This window comes from Trichoderma atroviride, chromosome 3, assembly GCF_020647795.1.
Source record: "Trichoderma atroviride chromosome 3, complete sequence".
Lineage (NCBI taxonomy): Eukaryota > Fungi > Ascomycota > Sordariomycetes > Hypocreales > Hypocreaceae > Trichoderma > Trichoderma atroviride.
The window spans coordinates 4,837,923-4,856,801 of record NC_089402.1 but is presented as its reverse complement, the minus strand read 5'-3'; the positions used below and the strand labels follow the sequence as shown (position 1 = coordinate 4,856,801).

Here is an 18,879-nt window from a genome sequence, read left to right as displayed (position 1 = left end):
CAGACATCGATTGTATAACTTGATAAGGCGAGGGAATGGCCACTGTTGTCTTGGTGGGTGAGATCTTGCTCAGCTGAAGACTGAAGTCCGACAAGGACAAATAAGTGATGCAATACTCTCCACATTCTAGATCACCACTTTCTTCTGTTGAGTACCCTGGAACAGACCTTTCTTTAAACGGTTTTTTCCCATCTTCCTCGAGGTATTGCTTCACTGAAGAATGTGCAAAGCGCACACAGTTGTCAATAGGATCCAAAACAATGAGATTTGCACAACAGCCAACAGTAAAATCCCTTTGTGGTTTTTTATCGGCATCCCATTTTGTGTCTGTAGATCGAATAGCGACGGCTTCTCTCAGCTCCTCGATGTGAAGGGACCTCTTTGCAAAGCTGACCCATTTGAGTACCTTTAGTGCCCAGCCATCTTGGAAATCTATCCTGCAAACGCAGCGCTTATATGTTTCTTCAATATTTTTGGGTAGTGCAGTCAAGGCATGACGTATATCCGCATCAGTACGGCAAGTTTCCCACAGAATCTCCAGCTGGAGATACACCCAAAGAAACCTATATCTATTAATTAGCATTATTCCTCAACGTATATAGCAAGCTGGGCATCATACATATTGGATGATTCAGTAAGCAGTGTCTCTTCAACCCTTTTTAACAGTGAGACATCATCAGTGAGCTTTCTGTACATCATCTTCTCAGCGATACTTGTTTCGATAAAGTTTTCAATGTCTTGCATTGCATTTGTTGAGATTGGTATTTGGCGAATCCCGCGAATGAAAGTACCGACATTTATATATCCGGGGACTTGGTCTCTGCTTAATAGCAAAACGCGCGACTTTTGTGATATGTCGGGAGAGTCGAACAATTGTTGAACGATCCTCAAGAGGTGTATGGCATGGCTCTTCTGAAGAGCGTCAATTCCGTCGATAATGTATACCGTATTAGGTACGACACGACATAGCCGTGAAAAGATACTTTCCAGATCATCAAAGTCTGGTAGAGTTCGCTCAGATCCAAAAAAATCTCCGTAAGTCCGGAGCAACATCTTCTGGGAAAAATCCAAAGTTTTGATATTGGAAAGCGCATATTTGCTTGATGAAGCTAGAAATGACGAATGAAGCATTCAGCTCATCATTATATTCATAATCGCAGTAGAAAAAGACAACTGGGGATTTGAGAGTTGAAACTTGAGATCTAGCAGCGTCGACCACCGCGGTTCTATCCATTGTTAGACTGTTATGAGGAGAGGGATGGTTTGCTTGACTAACGCTATCATTGTCTTGCCAGACCCAACTAATGCGCAAGCGTTCATCAGTATTGCACACACAGAAAATAGACAGAAGATATACTTTTTCCTGAACACCACAAACTTGAGATTTTCTTTTCGATGAACCATTCCTTGAAGCTCGGATGATCAAGGAACCATCGAGTAGTGTTATGAAGTCGTTTCTGTGACAGTTTCCAGTGAACCTTTTTGTGTTCATAATTCGACATTCTTTCGAGTAAGTCTTCATCAGCTGCATATCGGCTCAGCATTTTACCCTTGATGATATCCTAGCATACTCACTGCGTTGGTGCGATATCAATTCCATTGGAGACTTTCGAAATGGATCATTTCCAACGTAAAATGACACTATAAAACAAGCTATTAGAAAAGAAACATATTGACATCAGCAGAAACAGTAGCGTGCTCACAATCCAACTCTGCTGGCGGAGTATCTGTAATCTGGTGCTCATGAACGGTTGATAAGAGCTCTTTGGCATAACCAGCTGCTGTCGCGGCTGCGTAGTTCTGCCACTGCTTGTTTTTATGCGAGTCCGAGTAATCACATATGCCTCGAATCACTAAGCAAGGGAAATTGTCCATCAAGCCAGCCGCTTCCATTTCGAAGCATAAGATGTCGTATTCTTGAGCCAGCTTGTCTCTGACCCGACTGTCTTTTATGACTTGATTTCCGGATGCGATAAGGCCGTAATGAATAACAGGGCCATGATTATTTCGGGGAGGTCGCTGTACAAGCTTTCTTGTATCACAGCTACTGCAAGTCTCTTCCGAGTCGGCGTGAACATATTCTTGGTCGAACAATACGTCTTGGTCCTCACCAGGACATGCAAATATATTTGTTTCGTCTGGCCGTGTCGTTGTCATCTCCGAGATTGTGGAAGCCAGTTTCCCTGGGTTTAGCATATACGTTGCCTGCAGCTTAGATATTGCTGATAAAAGAACAGGCGGCGGTTTATTCAGTATTCCGACACGTTCAAAACGACCGCCACTCAGTGCTTTGCCGAAATCGTACTGAATAACGCCTCCTAAGTTCATCGTTGGTTTACTGACCACGACATCTCCCAGCCGGATATCATTCTTTTTGCTGGGAGCCCCTCCTCCGATGCCGACCATTAGAAAAAAGCGTATCGATCTAAAAGAGTATTTCATATGTGCAGCTGCTGTTGTTGCGGAGGTCGTGCCGTAGATACCGGATGGAAGGCAAGCAATGACCACATTGTGGGCATGAATTCTACCTAGAATGTAAGAGTTGTCATCATTCTGTATGGCCGGTAGGTCGCGGTGTCTCTCATCCAGCATTACCACAGCCGCAGCCATTTCCAGCGGGAGGGCACAGACCCATGCCACCGTGTAATCTTGATGGCGGTAGCGCTTTATCGAAGTCGCCATTCTGAATTCATGCGAGGTGAATCATTCCACGTCAAATGGCGTATCTTGGTTTATCCCGTGCGGTTGTTGGGAAGGACAGAAAAAGACTCTCGAAGTCGAGCCTCGCGCGTTGAAAGCCCGAACCCCGCTCAGTAGATTAAGGATGGGTGGTATCATGTCTATCATATCCGCAGGATTCGGCGAAGTAGCGAGAAGAGTATTCTCATCCAATGGTTAAAAGCTCTGACATTTCGGTATAAACCTCTAGACAATTATGAATTTACATCAGGAAACTTAACCCGCCCTAAGAGATACTAGCTGTCCTATATGGAATACGCATGAATTATATTTAGATGCAGCGATACAGCCAATCGTACGCCTGGTAGTTAGAGGAATACTTCATGCGTAGGCGGATAAAATGTTGTAATTAGTACTAAGGTAAACAGGACTTATAGTACCTGTCTATGTAGGTATTTTTGCAGTAGGAAGACGGGTATTTTCTGCTGACTGCACTAGTTTCCAGCTAAGTCTCATTACGTGTACTCTCGATAGGTCTTGAATTACTGCTAAAGAGCTAAAGAAGCAAGCTTTTTTAAAAATAGAACGAAACCAAACCATTCGCTTTTTTTGGATTGAAGCTGTTTCTCCGCAACCTCACTAATATTCAATGTATGTAAGCACTAGGTGCTCAACGTGGTATTGCAGTTGACGTGAGGTAGTAACTAGCATCTATTGTTTACATATACTGACCTGATACCTAGTGACTTCTGTCTCATTTCCTCGTCCGCGCACGCTTCATCTACGCATTGTTCACCTCACAAAATGGCTGCTCGCAACGTTATTGTGACCGGTGCCACTGGAAGGCAAGGACGGGCATTTGTACAAGAGCTACTGAATCCTTCGAATACCAATGGCTCAACTTCTCTAACATACCGCGTTTGGGCTGTAACGCGGGACACAGCGTCGCCCGCAGCAGCTCGGCTTTCAGGAGTTGAAAAGAGCCATGGAAATGAGATTAGAGTGGTCCAAGGTGATCTCAGCGATGTGGAGAGACTCAAGCAGATTTTCACTGAGGTAGCTGCTGAGGGTGGAATATTCGGCATTTTCGTTGTGCTTCCTTATCCAGGCCTTGGAAACAACGGCGGGGACGAAGAGAGGCAAGGCAAAGTAATCCAACCCCGCACATGAATCATTGGGGAAATTACTGATCAAGATCAATTATTCCCTGGCATAGACACTTGTAGATCTCGCAATTGAGTTCAAAGTTGAAGCTCTCGTTTATTCAAGCACAATCCCTCCAGGCCCGGATGAGGATAATGGATTTGACGCATCTCGTCTGGCAAAGCGAGAGATTGAGTTGTATTGCAAAAGCATGAGCGACAAGGGTCTCAATTGGAGGTCGGTACGGTTGCGCATTAGAAAGCATTGAGCTGACTGAATGATAACATAGCATTGTACAACCTGGATTTTTCATGGAGAATTTTGACGGTTGGATGGGAGCGCTGGCCGTACCCGTCCTTTCCCAGGGTTTGCAAAAGGGGACGGAGATGTTACTCGTTGTATGTGATCTTCTTCATCAGCCAAAGCGCACCGTGGAATAACTAACATTAGATACAGGCATCAGAAGATATTGGAAAAGTCGCTGCGGGGATCATCCAGGTAATTCGACCATGTTTCGAGCCACGACGAGCTCTGCTAACTACTCTCACAAGAATCATGAGAGATACACCCACAAGACCGTAACTGTGGCAGGCGGAAGCTATACCATGGATGAGACCAAAAACGCATATAAAGAGGTCATGGGGAAAACAATGCCATCTGTTCCAGCCATTTTGGCATGGCTAGCTCTCAAATTGAGCGCCGGCGTGCAGCATGTGTAAGTCCATGTCATTTACATCCTAATTATTGCTCTTCCTGACTTGGCGCCTAGAATTAAAGATACAGAGAGAGTTCACCAGGCGAGAGTCAGTGGAGGATACCCGACACTGGATGAAGAGATCGAGTTGGCCAAAACTGCATGCGAGATGCAAGATTTCCGCACGTGGCTCATTAAGCGTAAGGAAAAGCAATCTTGACACACATAGTATTGCGCACGAGATTTCACCATAATAGATGGCCATTTTATTTTTAATGGTTTTTTTTTGTAATTATGCTATATAAGACCCAGATTATACTAAAATACTACAAAGATGTGACGGGAATCAAGTCAAACGTAATCAGTGTCCCCTTTACAAGCGTTCCTTGAACACTGCCCGCCTTTCCCTTAGTATATAAAGACAGCTTGATAAAGATATCAGGCACCTCCCCATTTGCTTCCGACATCTCTTCCTCCGTAAAAGCTTCCTTGGTACCCTGGTAGAGGAAGAAATGCCTTTGGCCAAATTCCGGGTGAGCAGGTGCCGCAGCTTCCCACTTGTATCGTGTGACATTGCTAGATGGGCTCTCTTTAACACCAGGGTTGTTGAAAATGGCGTTGTAAAAGGGAACCATGGTGTCCAAGACTTGTTCATCCTTGATGAAGAGAGAAATCCCAGCGACGCCAACTACGCCTGATGGCTGAGACGTGTTCTCTGGCGTAAGAGGAGCTCTGAGAGATCGTGGAGTCCGATCAAAAGTCCAGAAAGGCTGTTGGTTGATATGAATTGGGCCTTTGTAGTCGTCAAAGTTAGGTATAGCATTGGCCCATATCCTCTTTGAGCCATCTGCCATTGTCCTAAATCCAGGTTCTGGATCGAGGTACTTGATTCCAACCTGAGAGTCTTCGATTCTGGCTTGGACAGCACGGAACTTCTCTTCAGATTTGTTTGAGCCCTCTTCTTCGCGACTTAGAATGGTGTGGGCCCAGTGGATGATTTGTCCATCGGGCTGCTTTCCCCACGGGTGCATGGCCCTATGTTGAGGGTTCAAGCCATCAACGAAAGCAATCAGCTCGAGATAGACGCCATCTTCAAAGACGACAATCTTGTTCTCAGTCATGCCGCCCTCATGCACGCCTCCATCAAGGATAGTAAAGGCATCTGACAGCCATTGCGGAAGTGAAATGAGTTGCGAATGAGGAATCAAAAGAATAACATGGTCGAAAACAGATTCTGGGGCAGATTGTGAAGCCATGATTGCTTTTAATTTCTTTTTACATTCCTTCTCTGTTTCTACGTGCAAGTCAGCCTTATAAGTCACCCAAACGGATATTATCGCCAGCTTCTAAATCGCCGCCGGAGTTTTAAGCTTATGTTGCCTCAGCTCCGGTAGCCTCGGCTGAGGAACCGAGCACGACTTACTGCGAGCACTAGCATAACGGCGCTTTAGTGGGATGCTGCGGAGTTCAAATTACCTATTTTGTCATGCGAGCAGGATCCTACTTCATAGTCCTCTGTCTCTTTACTTTATCATTCGTCCGGCAATCCGATGATTGCTATTGGACTTTCCTGTATTTAAACCCCAACCCCTCCTTGCATCCTTTATTTTCATAACGTGAGTTAGTCGGTGACCAAACAGTTTCAACGTGTAAGCGTTAGTTGAGCAGCTCAACTAGTGTGCGCTGACATACCACTCTCCACCACAGCTGTTGAGTCTCGCTAGGCGCTAGAGTTGTAGAAAGAGTTGCTATGAGTTCTCAATAACTTATAGTAGGTCTTTACTATTTGAAAATAAGAATTTGTGTTGCTGTCAATATCCTTGTGACAAACAAAGCTCGAAGGATTTCCTGAACCCTCAAGAAACAAGCAACGTGCGGCCTATTTATTAGCCCGTTTAGACATGTCATTCTTACATCGCGCCTCCAGCGGTCCGAAACTTCAAACCCGAACTCGGCTCACGCGTACCAAGTCGAGTTACCAAGTCGGTGTTAAAGGAGTTTGATCAACTTCATAATTCCGGCTTAGAAATCTTCTCCGAAAAAGATGTTTGCACAGACAAACTAATGTCTCTTCTGTGAGGTAATATAAATTGCATGCTTCCTCTTGTGAGCAGATGTCATCGCAACTCGCCAAAGTGAAGCGCCTCCCAAGTATTCTCACCTCGCCATGTCAGCTCAATCTATCCTCTTGCGCAATGCTACCATCTTGGTGCCCGGTCCAGCCGGGGGTAAACCAGTCGTACCGCTTCGAAGCCACTCACTGCTCATCGAGGGAAACAAAATTGCTCGCATCGCGACTCATATAGATGCCCCGTCTGATAAGACGCAGGTGATTGACTGCACCGGCAAGATTGTATCGCCCGGATTCATCGATACGCATCACCATGTGTGGCAGACGCTGCTCAAGGGACGGCATGCGGATCACAGCTTGTTGGAATATGTGCCTACTGGCAATATGCAGTCGTTCAACTATACCACCGAAGACATCTTCTGGGGCGAGCTAGGAGGATGTCTCGAGGCGCTGGATGCGGGAACGACAACGATAGTCGACCACGCTCACATGAACTATTCTCCAGCTCACAGTAAAATTGCCAATACTACTTTCTGTTTTGCCATGGGCTAATAGACATTAGGCACAAATGCCCTTGCCGCAACCGTATCATCAGGAATCCGCTCCCACTTTTGCTATGCGCTTATGAACAAGGTAACTCAGTGGGAGCCCGAGCTCACGATGAATACAGATTTCCTACCGAGCTGGGCAGTTGAACAAGTTGAAGAGCTCATCAAGGCCGGCCCCTACGGCAATGGCCGAGTCAACGTGGGGCTGGCATTTGACGCCTTGTTCCTCCCGACGGAGATTGTTGCCGATCTGTATAAACGGGTTCGTCAAGCTGGAGCAAAAGTTATCACCACACATTACGTGCGTAATGCCGTTTTTGGTAGGTTTTTTATTCTTCAATCATTCATTGCTTTTACAGGCTAACAGTGATGAGGCCAAAATTCGGCGGTGGATGCACTTGAGAGACATGGAGTTCTTGGCCCAGACATTATCCTCTCGCACGCGAACCAGCTCTTGGACTCGGACGCAAAGAAGCTTAGCGATGTAAACGCCGCCATTTCTTCAACGCCGGATACCGAGATTCAGATGGGCCTCGGCTACCCGGTGTGCTTCCGAGACGACACCAGCGCCATCAGCTCTCTCGGAGTCGACTGCCACAGCAACAATGGATCCAGCATCGTGAACCAGATGCGACTCGGGCTGCAGGCTGAGCGAGGAATCCGAAATCACGCCATTCTTGAGACAAGCAAAGCGCCCAGACATCTCTCCCTGTCCGTGCAAGAAGTCTTTCGGCTCGGTACCATTGGCGGCGCGAAAGCCATCGGCATGCAGGACCAGCTCGGATCTCTCGAAGAAGGCAAACTAGCCGACATTGTCATCTTTGATGGCCTTAGCCCCAGCATGATCTGCGCTGCTGAAGAAGACCCCGTGGCAGCAATTGTCCTGCACTCTTCTACCGCGGATATTGAGACCGTCATTGTGGATGGAAGAGTTGTGAAGCAGCAGGGCAAACTCGTGCCCGTTGAGCTAGATATGACACTATCAGATTTCAAGCCTGCCAAGGCGCGATTAGAGTGGTCTGATGTGGCTAAAGAGCTTTTGCAGAGTCGCCAGCGCGTCATTGAAGCAGGTAAAAAGAGCTGGGGAGGCGATTTAGAGAAGGCAGTGGGGGGCGTGATGAAGGCATTTTACGTTGATCCGAAAAATGTGATCTAAGTAACATTTGTATCAAGACGGGTTGATCATATGAGGGTTGGTGGCAGCAAGCTGGAAGAAAATATCTAATGTAACTGTAAGGAAATACCCTGTCATCTCTGCTCAATAGTATAAGCAAGCATCTGTGAATAAACATCTTCCTATCATAACATGGGATTCTATCTTAATTTTCCTTACCTTGCGGCCTGTTTCAACTATACATCCGAAAACGCCGGTGATATCACCATCCAAGAGGAGTTGAATTCTAAACATGTTTGCACTAGACAGTCTATACTCGTGGTTTTCAACTTGATCGAATAACGTGAGTTCCCTCCGCAGGCTCCAAGACTAGCCACTGGCAGGCAAGATCCTTCTTCTCGTTGTGTTTCCTCAGAGTAGCGATAATCTGGTTGGCAATGTCCTCAAAATTGGACACGGCGAGGGCCAAGATGGTGGGGCCGGCGCCGGAAAGGCATACGCCGAGGAATCCGGGCGTGGTCTTGGGCGACATGGATTGAACAATTTCGTTCAGACCAGGAATGAGGGTCTGGCGGTATGGCTGGTGGACTCTGTCTTGCATAGCCAGGTTGATGAGTTCAGGATCCGGTGGCGATTGACCAAGGGCAACGGGAAGCAGGGCTATTCGCTGCAGATTGAATACCTAGGCGGCCACAGAGTCAGTCATGGAAGCAGTTATTGCCTCGTATCGCTCTACTTACGACATCGGTACGCTGGTAGTTTGGTGGCAAGACGGCTCGGGCGTCGTGGGTGGGCACGATAAAGTCCGGAATGATGGCCACGGCCTTGATCTCCTTGTTCCACGGAAATTTGATGTGGTGACCGATGCCATTGGGAGGCTCTGGGGGCCTCTTGCCAGTATCGACGCCTCCCGCCGGGTTGGGCAGCACTTCACTCAACGGAACTTCGACTCTGGAGGCATCCTCGGGCTTCAATGGCATGAGGTACGTTCCAACAAATCCTCCAAAGAGCGCCGCGCCGACGTTGTCCGGGTGTCTCTCTGTAGTCAAACAAGAAATCGTGTTAGCGCAGGGTCCGTACAAGAATCCAAGCTTTCTCCTCAACGCAACAGAACACCAGTAGACGCACCAATCATCAAGCAATAGTCAAACAGCCGCTCCTGGGTCAAGTGGTGCAGCTTCCCAACTTCCTTGCCCAGCTGGACACCAGCCACCACAGCCGCTCCCGAGCTTCCCAGCCCCCTCCCCAGCGGAATCGGGTTCTTGATATGGACGTGCGTCTCGACGGGGAAGCTGCGCTGGTCGTGGCATCGCAGCACGTAGAGCGCAACCCTGGTGATGAGGTTGTTCTGCGGATCCAGGCTAATATCGTCGGAGCCTTCACCCTGGCCCTCGTACGTCACTCTGCAGTTGAGAGGGTGTTCGGACCTGGTCTTGGAGCGATCAATCGTGACATGCAGCTCGAGATACACGGAGAGCGCAAGGCCAATGACGTCGAAGCCGGGCCCGATGTTTGCGCTGGAGCAGGGCGTCTTGATCACGAAGGACTCCATTGTGGTTCGTTTCTTCGTATTCGCCCGTCTTGGCTCGCTGCGAGTATCCGAGGCTGGAGGGGCAGCAGGAGAGGCGGCAGAGCAAGGAGGAGCGTGCGGTGCGTCGTCTGCGTCTCAATCGCCAAGCAAGTGTCGAATTGGGGTCTTGTTGAAAGGTGCAGAGTCGAGAAAATGTTTGTTGGCTTGCTGGCGCAAGTAGTCACGCCCTATCATGGCAGCCCGATAACCGGAGCTCTCTAGAACGGCGTGCACTTTTTTGATGGCGGGGCAGGCCGCATGCGTGTAGGTGTAGGTACATAGGGAGAGAATTCCGAAATATCACCCTAGAACTTTACTAGCAATGCTATCGCGATAATTCTACTCTAGAGACATCATTTATGTTATGCACGTGCCTAGATACTGTATTTACACATTAGCCTATTGGGTAGATAGTAGATGCAGCCTATTGGGTAGATAGGAGATGCCTACGTTAGCTGCGGTCTATGGCATGTACAGGAGAATGTATCTTGGCTCATGAAAGAGTCATATCCGTCTTCCGGCGCTCAGGCTTCAATGAGCTTTGCATTTACTTTTGCCGCAGAAACGACAATGCTAGGTAGATCGCTATGAATTAAATATACAATGAAGGAAAAAGTGCATCAGTCTTGGCATGGCGAGTTTGCGGTAGGTAAGCGTAAGATGGTTGCAACCACCAGACAAACGGTCAGCACCGCTTTGAGACAGATCACACCAACTTTAGGGTAGATCATCACCATTGTACTACGTGCTTGGCGTTATTGAATAGCCCATCTTGAGAGTTCCAATTTGTATTACAAGTTGCATGTTACAGAAATATTTCCCTTTGCAGTTCACGATTCGCAGCTAGTAACGTATCACGAAAGTTGTAGAGACCCTTGATGTTTACGTGAATTAGGTGCCGGTGAATGAATTCTCATAGAGCTTCTTAAGTATAGGTATCTGCAGTAACACACAATTCAAAGCCTTTGTTACTACGCAAAATAGGAAGAAAATTTTTTTTTGTTTTTATTGTATAGAATATATAAAAGAACAATCTCTTTTCAGCAAATTTTACTATATACAAGCTATCCTGCAAAATGGTGAGATGCTCTTCTATGTCAGCTTCTTGCATGCGTGTAAGTAGGCTCAGCAACAGGGTACTGAGCACATTGCCAACGATTTAACCATATTTTTATACAATGGTACTCTCGAGAAATAAACCCTATTCGGTGCTTCGAGCGAAGATGCACTTGTCACCGTACAAAGGAGATAACCTTGAATCATGACAGACGCCTCTCGGCTTACGTCGTCCAGTATTCACCAAGCCACCTAGTCCGGCGTACTCCATTACCAGCAACCTCCCGCCAGCCCTATCCTTTGAATCCTCCTAAATCATAGCCAAGGACATGGATGCGCTGTCGAGCTGGACCGGCCCCCCCCGGGTCAAAATGTCGGCCGCAGCGGCGTTGCACCAACACGCATTGCCTGACTGGGAAGTAATTCTGGGTGACGCAGCAAGCTATTCGACGTTGCTCCGCAGCGGACCTACAACAAGCGTTAGATCGAGTGGATGCCCGGCACTGGGTAGATGCTGGTCTGTTTTGCCCGCATTTTCCTGCTTGTCGTTTTACTGTACTGCCTACTTGACTAGTTTTCATGCACTGAGGTTCGTATATGCCGGCACAGCTCCATCACGCGGTGGCAGTCCGCGACCTCGGTTGTGTTGGTAGGTAGGGAGATGTTATCTAGAAGGACTTGGGCTAGGAATGTGATTCTCGAAGAACAAAGGAATCAACGGTAGGGGGAAAATAAAATAAAATAAAAATAAGGATAAAAATTCAAAATCACAGTCGTCTCGTATTACAATCCGTTGGGCTTCAACTACATCCTACTCGTACATGCAATGCACGCTCCCGACCCATCTTTGGCGTCGTCTACACATGTAGTCTAGACAAACCGCCAACCGTCCCATTTCTCGTACCAGGTGCATCACAAGGCCGGTACACTGCGTCATCAATACGAGCCGGATCGACACAGCGTGCGCTACTTGCGGCTGTGGCGATGCTCCAGGGTCCCTGTCCGGGGAAGGGATTGGGCGATTGGGAGGACCGTCGTTGACAGGAAAAAATCCCCCGATGGTCCGGTAGGGTCGCTTGCAGAAGATGGGCTGCTAGCAAGAAGAACTAACTGGAAGAATGCATCTCTGAGGGCTGAAGAGGAGACATGATGGACTGAGAGTGAGCGGCTCGACTGAGTGACGAGATGCACTAGGACTGGAGGAGCAACGGATGGACGCCTCTGACAGCCATCTCTAATGCAGAGGCAAAAATACGAGCTTAATTGCAAAGGTGAATTCCCGTCTCCTATTTTCCTCTCTTCTTTCGGTGTAAAGCTATTACGAATGAGAATCTCCGTGATACCGACTCCGTGCACACGCAGCAACGCAACCCATCGGAGATGGACTTATAGCCCAGCAACACAGAAACACAGCATCAAATGGCCCGTGCCGCACGTACCACGTAGGATCATGTACCAACCCGATGGATGGATCTCTTCAGGGCTTGTTGTCCACCGTTCAACTGCCACAACAAACAAGTTACGAGCCGCTTGTTAGGGTCAGGCTGCTAGCTGGCTCAAGAGAGAAATACTACGCACCAGGGCAGGGATGTTGTGTTGCTATTTGTGGATTTGTGGACCAGAATCGGCATCAGATGATCGGACACGAGCAAAGAGCAGGATGATGCCTGAGCGCAGTTGACTGGTCACAACGATTGCTACCCATTCTACCTCCCGATTAACTGCTTGTAGTACTAGTAGTATCTGGTTATTTCCCATGTCATATGTAAGTATACTTCCGAAGGGAAGGAAGAGGGGCTTGGCTAACTGGCATTGCAGTAGGCGGGAGGACTTGGCGATGGATGGATACCACGATCCATCGGAGCAGAAGGAAGAGGCGACTGAGTTTTTTCGACGGGCAAGTCCCAAAGCGGCCATGACGGGCAAGTTGCTCTGAAGTATAAAGACCAGAGTCGTCCTCGCCAAAGAGTCCAATTGCTCTGAACCATCATCTTCAGCCTTCATCACAACAATCAACCACTCAACCATCTTCAGCACATTCGCTTCACTACTCAGCTTTATATAATATCTATACCTCATCAACTCAACAACTCAGTCAAGATGCAGTTCTCCAGCCTCTTCAAGCTTGCTCTCTTCACCGCCGCAGTCTCTGCTGATACCGGTACGATGGACTATCACACATATTCGGATCGCTCATTTTGCTAACATGAACTCATCCACACAGTCTCGTACGATACCGGCTACGATGACGCTTCTCGCTCCCTGACTGTCGTCTCTTGCTCCGACGGCGCCAACGGCCTCATCACCAGATACCACTGGCAAACCCAGGGCCAGATCCCTCGCTTCCCATACATTGGTGGTGTCCAGGCCGTCGCTGGCTGGAACTCCCCCAGCTGCGGCACCTGCTGGAAGCTCACATACAGCGGCAAGACCATCTACGTCTTGGCTGTTGACCACAGCGCTGCTGGATTCAACATTGGCCTCGACGCCATGAATGCCCTGACCAACGGTAACGCCGTTCAATACGGACGTGTCGACGCCACCGCCTCTCAGGTCGCTGTGAGCAACTGCGGCCTCTAAGTCATCAAATTTGTCCGCTCGAGAACAAAACTTTTGGGTTTAGGCCTGGTTTGACCATTATGGAATTGCATCGCATCATTGGATATGGCAGGAACTGCATTGGGATTGATTTTTACTTTCATTTTTATATCATGGGTATACGGGAATGAAGACTTGTTGGATGTGTAATGAGCATTAAACGAGTTAAACGGCAGACGCTACTACTAAATTATACACAATACCCTCATCGGGCATCATTACTTTTAGTATTTTGATCATATCGTACTGAGAGTGAAATCGCTTATGACAATACTAGCCGAGAAATGGTGGATCACGGAAATGGCGGAGCAATGTAAGCAGATCGACGTGGCCGCCAGATTCGACAAGATGGAGATGCATTAGCCGCAGCGTGAGGTGTAAGCTTTCGTCATTCATATTCGGACAGGGTAAATATATGCATAGTTGCTCGTCTAGCCAGTCTTGCGGCCGCATTGTGACAGCAGTCACCTCCGCCATGTCCGTATTATGAATTCAAGATTTGTATCAATTTTACGCCAATTGCTTTCATACACTCATGCTTGATGTCAATTCCCGCTACTCTCCAACCCACTCGGCCTCGATAAACCACATCCTCGACTTCTCCGGCTGCCATATACCGTTAAACTGGAACCGCTCATCAGCGCGTCTAAACAGTTCTCTCCAGTCATCCGGCTCCCTCTCCCTCGCGTTCACCGTGACTTGCATAAACAGATCCAGCGTCCTCATTGTCCTATCCTCAATGTACCCCGCCGTGCCCGGCTCCGGAAGGGCCCCATCGTTGATAATAACCTTTGCGCCCCGCCTAAGCGAAGGGATGAGCGCTCTGAGAATCTGCAGGCAGTATTTGTCAGAGAAGCCGTGGAAGATCATGCGGAAGAAGTAAGCGGCGGCGAGGACGGGCTGCGGGGTGAAGAAGTCGTGCGTGGTGAGCTGGACTCTGGGTTGGAGGTCTGTGGGGACACTGCCGATGGTTTCGGGAGTGCGCATGCCGGCGGTGTCTTGGACGATGAAGGAGAGGTTGGGGAAGGCTTGGGCGAGGGCGAAGGAGATGTAGCCTTGGTTGCCGCCCATCTGAGGGACGCGTAAGTCAGTGATTGTTCTGTTATAGGTTCCCAGCCTTGGACTTACATCGACGACTGTGCCATCTTGGGGGAGCTTCTCCCAGGGATATCCCTTAATCACAGTCTCCATGGAATACCCCTCTCCGCTACCATGAGCCTGCATGGCCAGATTATATCTCTTAGAAAACACCTGATCCTGCTGAATAAAGTCAAACCACGGGAGATCCTGCTTATACGCGAGATTCACCCCAGTCTCGGTCGACTCCTCGCTCGCCGGCCACTTCTTCATCGCCGGGATGACATGAGCCACCGGCAGCCACAAGTCGTTGCACATGAAGCCAACCCAGCTCCGCAGGGGCGCATCTTCACGAATAAGCCGCGAAGTGCGGGAATGCGCCACGAAGCCCTTTTCGGGCTCTACGAAGATGCGGTTGGTGATGGCGTGGCGGACGAGGCGGCGGAGATCAAGGACTGAGAGTTGAAGACCGTTGTTTAGCTCTTTGACTTTGAGCGTGAGGTATTCGTAGGAGACTTTGCCGATGAGGGGGACGGCGTCGGCGATTTTGAATTCCCATATTGATTGGAGAGAGAGGGTGTTTACACACTATGCCCGTTGATGTTAGCTCGACTGTTGAATTTGGGAAAAAGTCAAGTTGCTGCTGCGTAGCCAATGAATCACTTGTATACTCACATCCCACGCCAAGTATCTCAACCCTTCCTTAGGACCTAAAGCAATATCATGAAGCTCCTTAGTCAGGGATATAAGCTCCAACCGAGCCTTGTACGGCTCCTCGTCATCCTGAGAAATGGGAAACTCGGCAAGCCCATGCTTATCAAACGATGCGGCATCCAGACCCTTTGCAGTAAGGTGGTCGGTGATAACCTTCGTCTTGGCGGCAATCTCCTGCGAGAGAAGCGTCATCCGCTGGACGGATTGAGATGCCATTGTTCAAATCGGAACTGTGCGTCAAAGTGAGGCTGGCTGATAGGATGAGAGCTGGACCATCTCGATTGAGTCGAGGGATTAAATCCGCCTCCGATTCCATTGCATCGCGTCTGGATGTCTCCACCCCTCCCTCTTATTCTGCAACAGGGTGCTGTAAAAGAGAACATGGGCTGAGGCCACAAGTGGACGGATGGATCGATCTAGGCGCTCTGTCGCCTATAGTAGTGTAATCGAAATTCTCAGCTCCGCAGACGCGGGGAACTTCTGATTGCACTAAATAAAAGAGCGCGGTCTATTATACTATTAACTTCTAATTTTGTATGTACGTAAGCGTATGCTGCTTGAGTTGTGTCTCTATTCTTGTCTTGAGTATCGTGAAGGAAAAAATGCCTTCGTCTTCAACTTGGTTTCTGCCCTATAACAATATTAAATGGCATGTAGCCATGCTGACTGCCGTCTGTTAGTTCCTTGCGGACATCCACTAGATAGATTTCCAGCTCGTCCAGTGTCCACTTGAGCCCCCGCGTAAAGGGTCTCGCGGCAACTCCATACAGCGCATCATGAATCATGCTCCTGTTGTAGAGCCCAACCATCTTCAGCCGGGGGGTCTTTCGGCCATGTGCCGATCGGGATCTTGAAGGGTATCTCGGTGACGTCGATAAAACCCGCCTCGGTGACGTTCTTCTTGTTGTGTCGCATAGCTAGCAGATCGACGTTGAAATGGACGAGCGCGCTTTCCATTGTTTCGTAGAAATTTTGAATCATGTTGCCTTCGCGCAACGTTCCGTCGTCGCACTTGACTTGGAATTTCAGTTCTTGCAGCTCGATCCATCCGCCAGGCTTCAAGGCTCTATTGGCAGAAAACGTTAGTGTCATGTTACCAATATGGGATTTTTGATGAGGCAAATTCCAAGAACGGCTTACCGATATGCCCGCGATAATAATGTAGGCCAGTCCCGTATTGAAGAGGTCATATGCCGTATGTGAATATAGTCTAGAGACTGTGGCGGTATCAACCACTCTGCCTCGGCATCATCAACCATGAAGGAAACATTCGGCGGCACCCATTGCGGCTGGATTGGACTCAGGTCAATGCCTTGAATATCTGCTTCCGGGTATTCGTCTCCCACTAGAAGCAATCGCATGGTTACTTATGACTGGTCATATCATGCTCTCTCTTGCCAGGCTCTGAAGCGAGAAAAAGAACAAACAGCAGTTTGCGCAAAGAGTGCCGTAAAATCAATGAGAGTTTCTTACTTACTGTCAATAGCCCAGATGCCCGTTCCCGTCCCAACATCCAGAATCTTCTGCGGGTGGTCCAGCGGCGCATAGTGAAGCTTCCCCTGGCAAAGATGCACAATCATTGCGTGCTTCATGTCCTCCCTCTCCTGCTCCGGCTCGTCGTTGGGGAACTGGTATCGCCCCTCTTGAAACCGGTGATAGCGCCTGTTATTCTCGAATTCGTAGTCGCGCACAGTGCTGCAGATTGATGTCGAGGCTCGCGACGCTGAATCGCTCTCGTAGCCGGCATCGCTGGCCGCATCGTCGGCTTCGATGGTTGCATCGGGATTCAAATCTGCGATAAACGGCGCCGAGCCCGGCGAAGCTGCTACCTCAGCAGGGGAAGACCCGGCGCGAGGAGAGGACCCGATGCGAGGCTTCTTTGCCGGCGTCGAGGTTGGTGACGGCGACGCTTCGTCCTTTGAATGCTTGGCGACGGCAGCAGCAGCTGTTGTGTCGGCTGTGTCTCTTGTATCTGCGGGTTTCTCCATCGTCGCATTCGCATCCAGCTACGACCAGGCCTCTGTTGAAGATTTCCAGACAGTTGGATCGGCACGCGCAAGGGAGGCAGTGGAAACTGCTCACGATTTGTTCTCGCTAGAATTGCGACGGAGATTCCATTTGTCCAGAATAGGAACAACCATCTCGCCTTAGTCAGTCAGCGCTTGCGCTCACTCGCGCCCTCACGACTGTTGGCAGGGCACACGAACTAAACGCTAATCACGGTGGCGGAGCGTCCCCGGTTCTCCGCAGAGTCTCCAAATTAGCAGCATGAAGTTCCATTTTTAAAGGTACAGACTGCATGTGGTCCTTTGCCCAAAACGGCACGGGCCGTGACCTGGTTTCTGGCTGTACTTTGGGCACGGATTTACTTCGAATACATGTATCAACTTCTCAAGCCAGAAGGTTGGGACTGGCATCTTGAGCAGCCTTCTTTGCTCTACACGACATGGCGGAGGATGTCGATGGCCACCCCCAAGCTAATTCCTAAGCCCGCGCCAGCTACAGCTCCTCCTGTGACTCGAACTATACTGGCAAGCACACCCGTACCGTATCCTCCAGCTGCAGCGCTCTGCACAGTGGCAAAAGCGCCCCTGGCAGCGACGTTGCCGGCAGCTGATTGGGCTCCTGACGCAACCGACTCTGTAATTTGAAAATCATTGTCAGTATATACAAAGTGCGATGGTAAAAAGGACTGGACCAAGCTGTAAAAGATGCTCTTACTGGCGGCAATGCCTCTCGGAGTAAAGCCCAGCACTCTGGCTACGCCCATGACCGGGGCGGTGATGATCCTAGGAGCAACCATCATGAGTATTCCAGCGACAACTCCGGGATTCTCCTTGGCAAAATTGGCAGTCTACATCGATATTAGTAGGTCGCTTCATAACCATAGACCATAAAGTGAATCTGTCACCTACTTCCTGAGCTGCAGCTTGCGCACCATTTTTTACGGCTTCAATATTTTTCTCATCCTTGACCCATTCTTCGACGTGGCTAGCCTTATCTTTGGCATTGGTAATGATTCCTTCAACATGAGGTCGAGCCTTCTCAGCCGCCTCGCCTACAACTCGCGCCGCATTGCCTAAAGCTTTCTGCATTTCTTCTCCTGCTCGGTTAATGTTTTCCGGAGTGAAGTGCTGAGTTATTTTTGTTAGCTTGATATTGAATAGATGTGATAAAAAGAGCACATGCCTGGTGAATTTGCTGCGCAGCATTACCAGCGTGCTTTCGAATCTCTTCGGTCGCTCGGTTGATGTTTTCCGGAGTGACATGCTATTGTCTTCATCAGTTGGATATCAGGCAGCTATAAAATAAGGGAACAAAAACCTGTTGTATCTGCTGCACAGCATGATCAGCGTGCCTCCGAAGTTCTTCAGCTGCTCGGTTGATGTTTTCGGGGGTGATGTGTCTGGCGGCCTCTCGCTGGACAATAGCCAAGCCTTGGCCGAGCTGATCGAAGAAAGACATATTGGCTTCTCTCTTCTCTCCGTGCTGGGGGTAGAATATGTAAACTAATTCACCGTATGAAATTATCTTGCGGAGGGGACCAAACAGGGGAGGAAGGATAAAGCTCTGGGCTCTGGGAGCTTGCAGGCTACATGTGCCACTTAATGTTTT

At 48.9% G+C, this 18,879-nt stretch overlaps 9 protein-coding genes across 9 annotated transcripts; 3 read left to right on the top strand and 6 right to left on the bottom strand.

The window, feature by feature from the left end:
• Nucleotides 1-1,656: 1,656 nt before the first annotated feature.
• On the bottom strand, nt 1,657-2,682 carry TrAtP1_006900 (uncharacterized protein; the record flags this gene model as incomplete). Its single annotated transcript, XM_014082549.2, has 1 exon — nt 1,657-2,682. The coding sequence occupies one exon, from the start codon at nt 2,680-2,682 to the stop codon at nt 1,657-1,659; it is 1,026 nt and encodes a 341-aa protein (XP_013938024.2).
• Nucleotides 2,683-3,416: 734 nt separating this feature from the next.
• Nucleotides 3,417-4,825, top strand: TrAtP1_006899 (uncharacterized protein). Its single transcript, XM_014082290.2, has 6 exons — nt 3,417-3,828; nt 3,896-4,059; nt 4,112-4,220; nt 4,279-4,320; nt 4,374-4,537; nt 4,592-4,825. Exons 1-6 carry the CDS (start codon nt 3,484-3,486, stop codon nt 4,734-4,736), a joined length of 969 nt encoding a protein of 322 aa, XP_013937765.2. The 5' UTR covers nt 3,417-3,483; the 3' UTR covers nt 4,737-4,825.
• A 17-nt stretch (nt 4,826-4,842) lies between these two features.
• On the bottom strand, nt 4,843-5,772 carry TrAtP1_006898 (uncharacterized protein; the record flags this gene model as incomplete). The annotated part of the gene is made up of 1 exon (XM_014082291.2): nt 4,843-5,772. The coding sequence occupies one exon, from the start codon at nt 5,770-5,772 to the stop codon at nt 4,843-4,845; it is 930 nt and encodes a 309-aa protein (XP_013937766.1).
• Nucleotides 5,773-6,683: 911 nt separating this feature from the next.
• TrAtP1_006897 (uncharacterized protein) lies at nt 6,684-8,291 on the top strand (the record flags this gene model as incomplete). Its single annotated transcript, XM_014082292.1, has 3 exons — nt 6,684-7,098; nt 7,150-7,455; nt 7,510-8,291. The coding sequence occupies 3 exons, from the start codon at nt 6,684-6,686 to the stop codon at nt 8,289-8,291; spliced, it is 1,503 nt and encodes a 500-aa protein (XP_013937767.1).
• Nucleotides 8,292-8,574: 283 nt separating this feature from the next.
• TrAtP1_006896 (uncharacterized protein) lies at nt 8,575-9,801 on the bottom strand (the record flags this gene model as incomplete). The annotated part of the gene is made up of 3 exons (XM_014082293.2): nt 8,575-8,931; nt 8,990-9,288; nt 9,378-9,801. 3 exons carry the CDS (start codon nt 9,799-9,801, stop codon nt 8,575-8,577), a joined length of 1,080 nt encoding a protein of 359 aa, XP_013937768.1.
• Nucleotides 9,802-12,861: 3,060 nt separating this feature from the next.
• Nucleotides 12,862-13,701, top strand: TrAtP1_006895 (uncharacterized protein). The gene is made up of 2 exons (XM_014082295.2): nt 12,862-13,036; nt 13,100-13,701. Exons 1-2 carry the CDS (start codon nt 12,976-12,978, stop codon nt 13,453-13,455), a joined length of 417 nt encoding a protein of 138 aa, XP_013937770.1. The 5' UTR covers nt 12,862-12,975; the 3' UTR covers nt 13,456-13,701.
• TrAtP1_006894 (uncharacterized protein) lies at nt 13,702-15,697 on the bottom strand. The gene is made up of 3 exons (XM_014082296.2): nt 15,226-15,697; nt 14,602-15,138; nt 13,702-14,544 (listed from the first exon to the last, which is right to left on the bottom strand). Exons 1-3 carry the CDS (start codon nt 15,478-15,480, stop codon nt 14,029-14,031), a joined length of 1,308 nt encoding a protein of 435 aa, XP_013937771.1. The 5' UTR covers nt 15,481-15,697; the 3' UTR covers nt 13,702-14,028.
• Nucleotides 15,692-17,458, bottom strand: TrAtP1_006893 (uncharacterized protein). Its single transcript, XM_014082297.2, has 3 exons — nt 16,742-17,458; nt 16,405-16,609; nt 15,692-16,330 (listed from the first exon to the last, which is right to left on the bottom strand). The coding sequence occupies exons 1-3, from the start codon at nt 17,250-17,252 to the stop codon at nt 16,039-16,041; spliced, it is 1,008 nt and encodes a 335-aa protein (XP_013937772.2). The 5' UTR covers nt 17,253-17,458; the 3' UTR covers nt 15,692-16,038.
• Nucleotides 17,459-17,530: 72 nt separating this feature from the next.
• Nucleotides 17,531-18,858, bottom strand: TrAtP1_006892 (uncharacterized protein). Its single transcript, XM_014082298.2, has 4 exons — nt 18,589-18,858; nt 18,180-18,398; nt 17,986-18,118; nt 17,531-17,904 (listed from the first exon to the last, which is right to left on the bottom strand). The coding sequence occupies exons 1-4, from the start codon at nt 18,727-18,729 to the stop codon at nt 17,702-17,704; spliced, it is 696 nt and encodes a 231-aa protein (XP_013937773.2). The 5' UTR covers nt 18,730-18,858; the 3' UTR covers nt 17,531-17,701.
• Between the last annotated feature and the right edge of the window lie 21 nt (nt 18,859-18,879).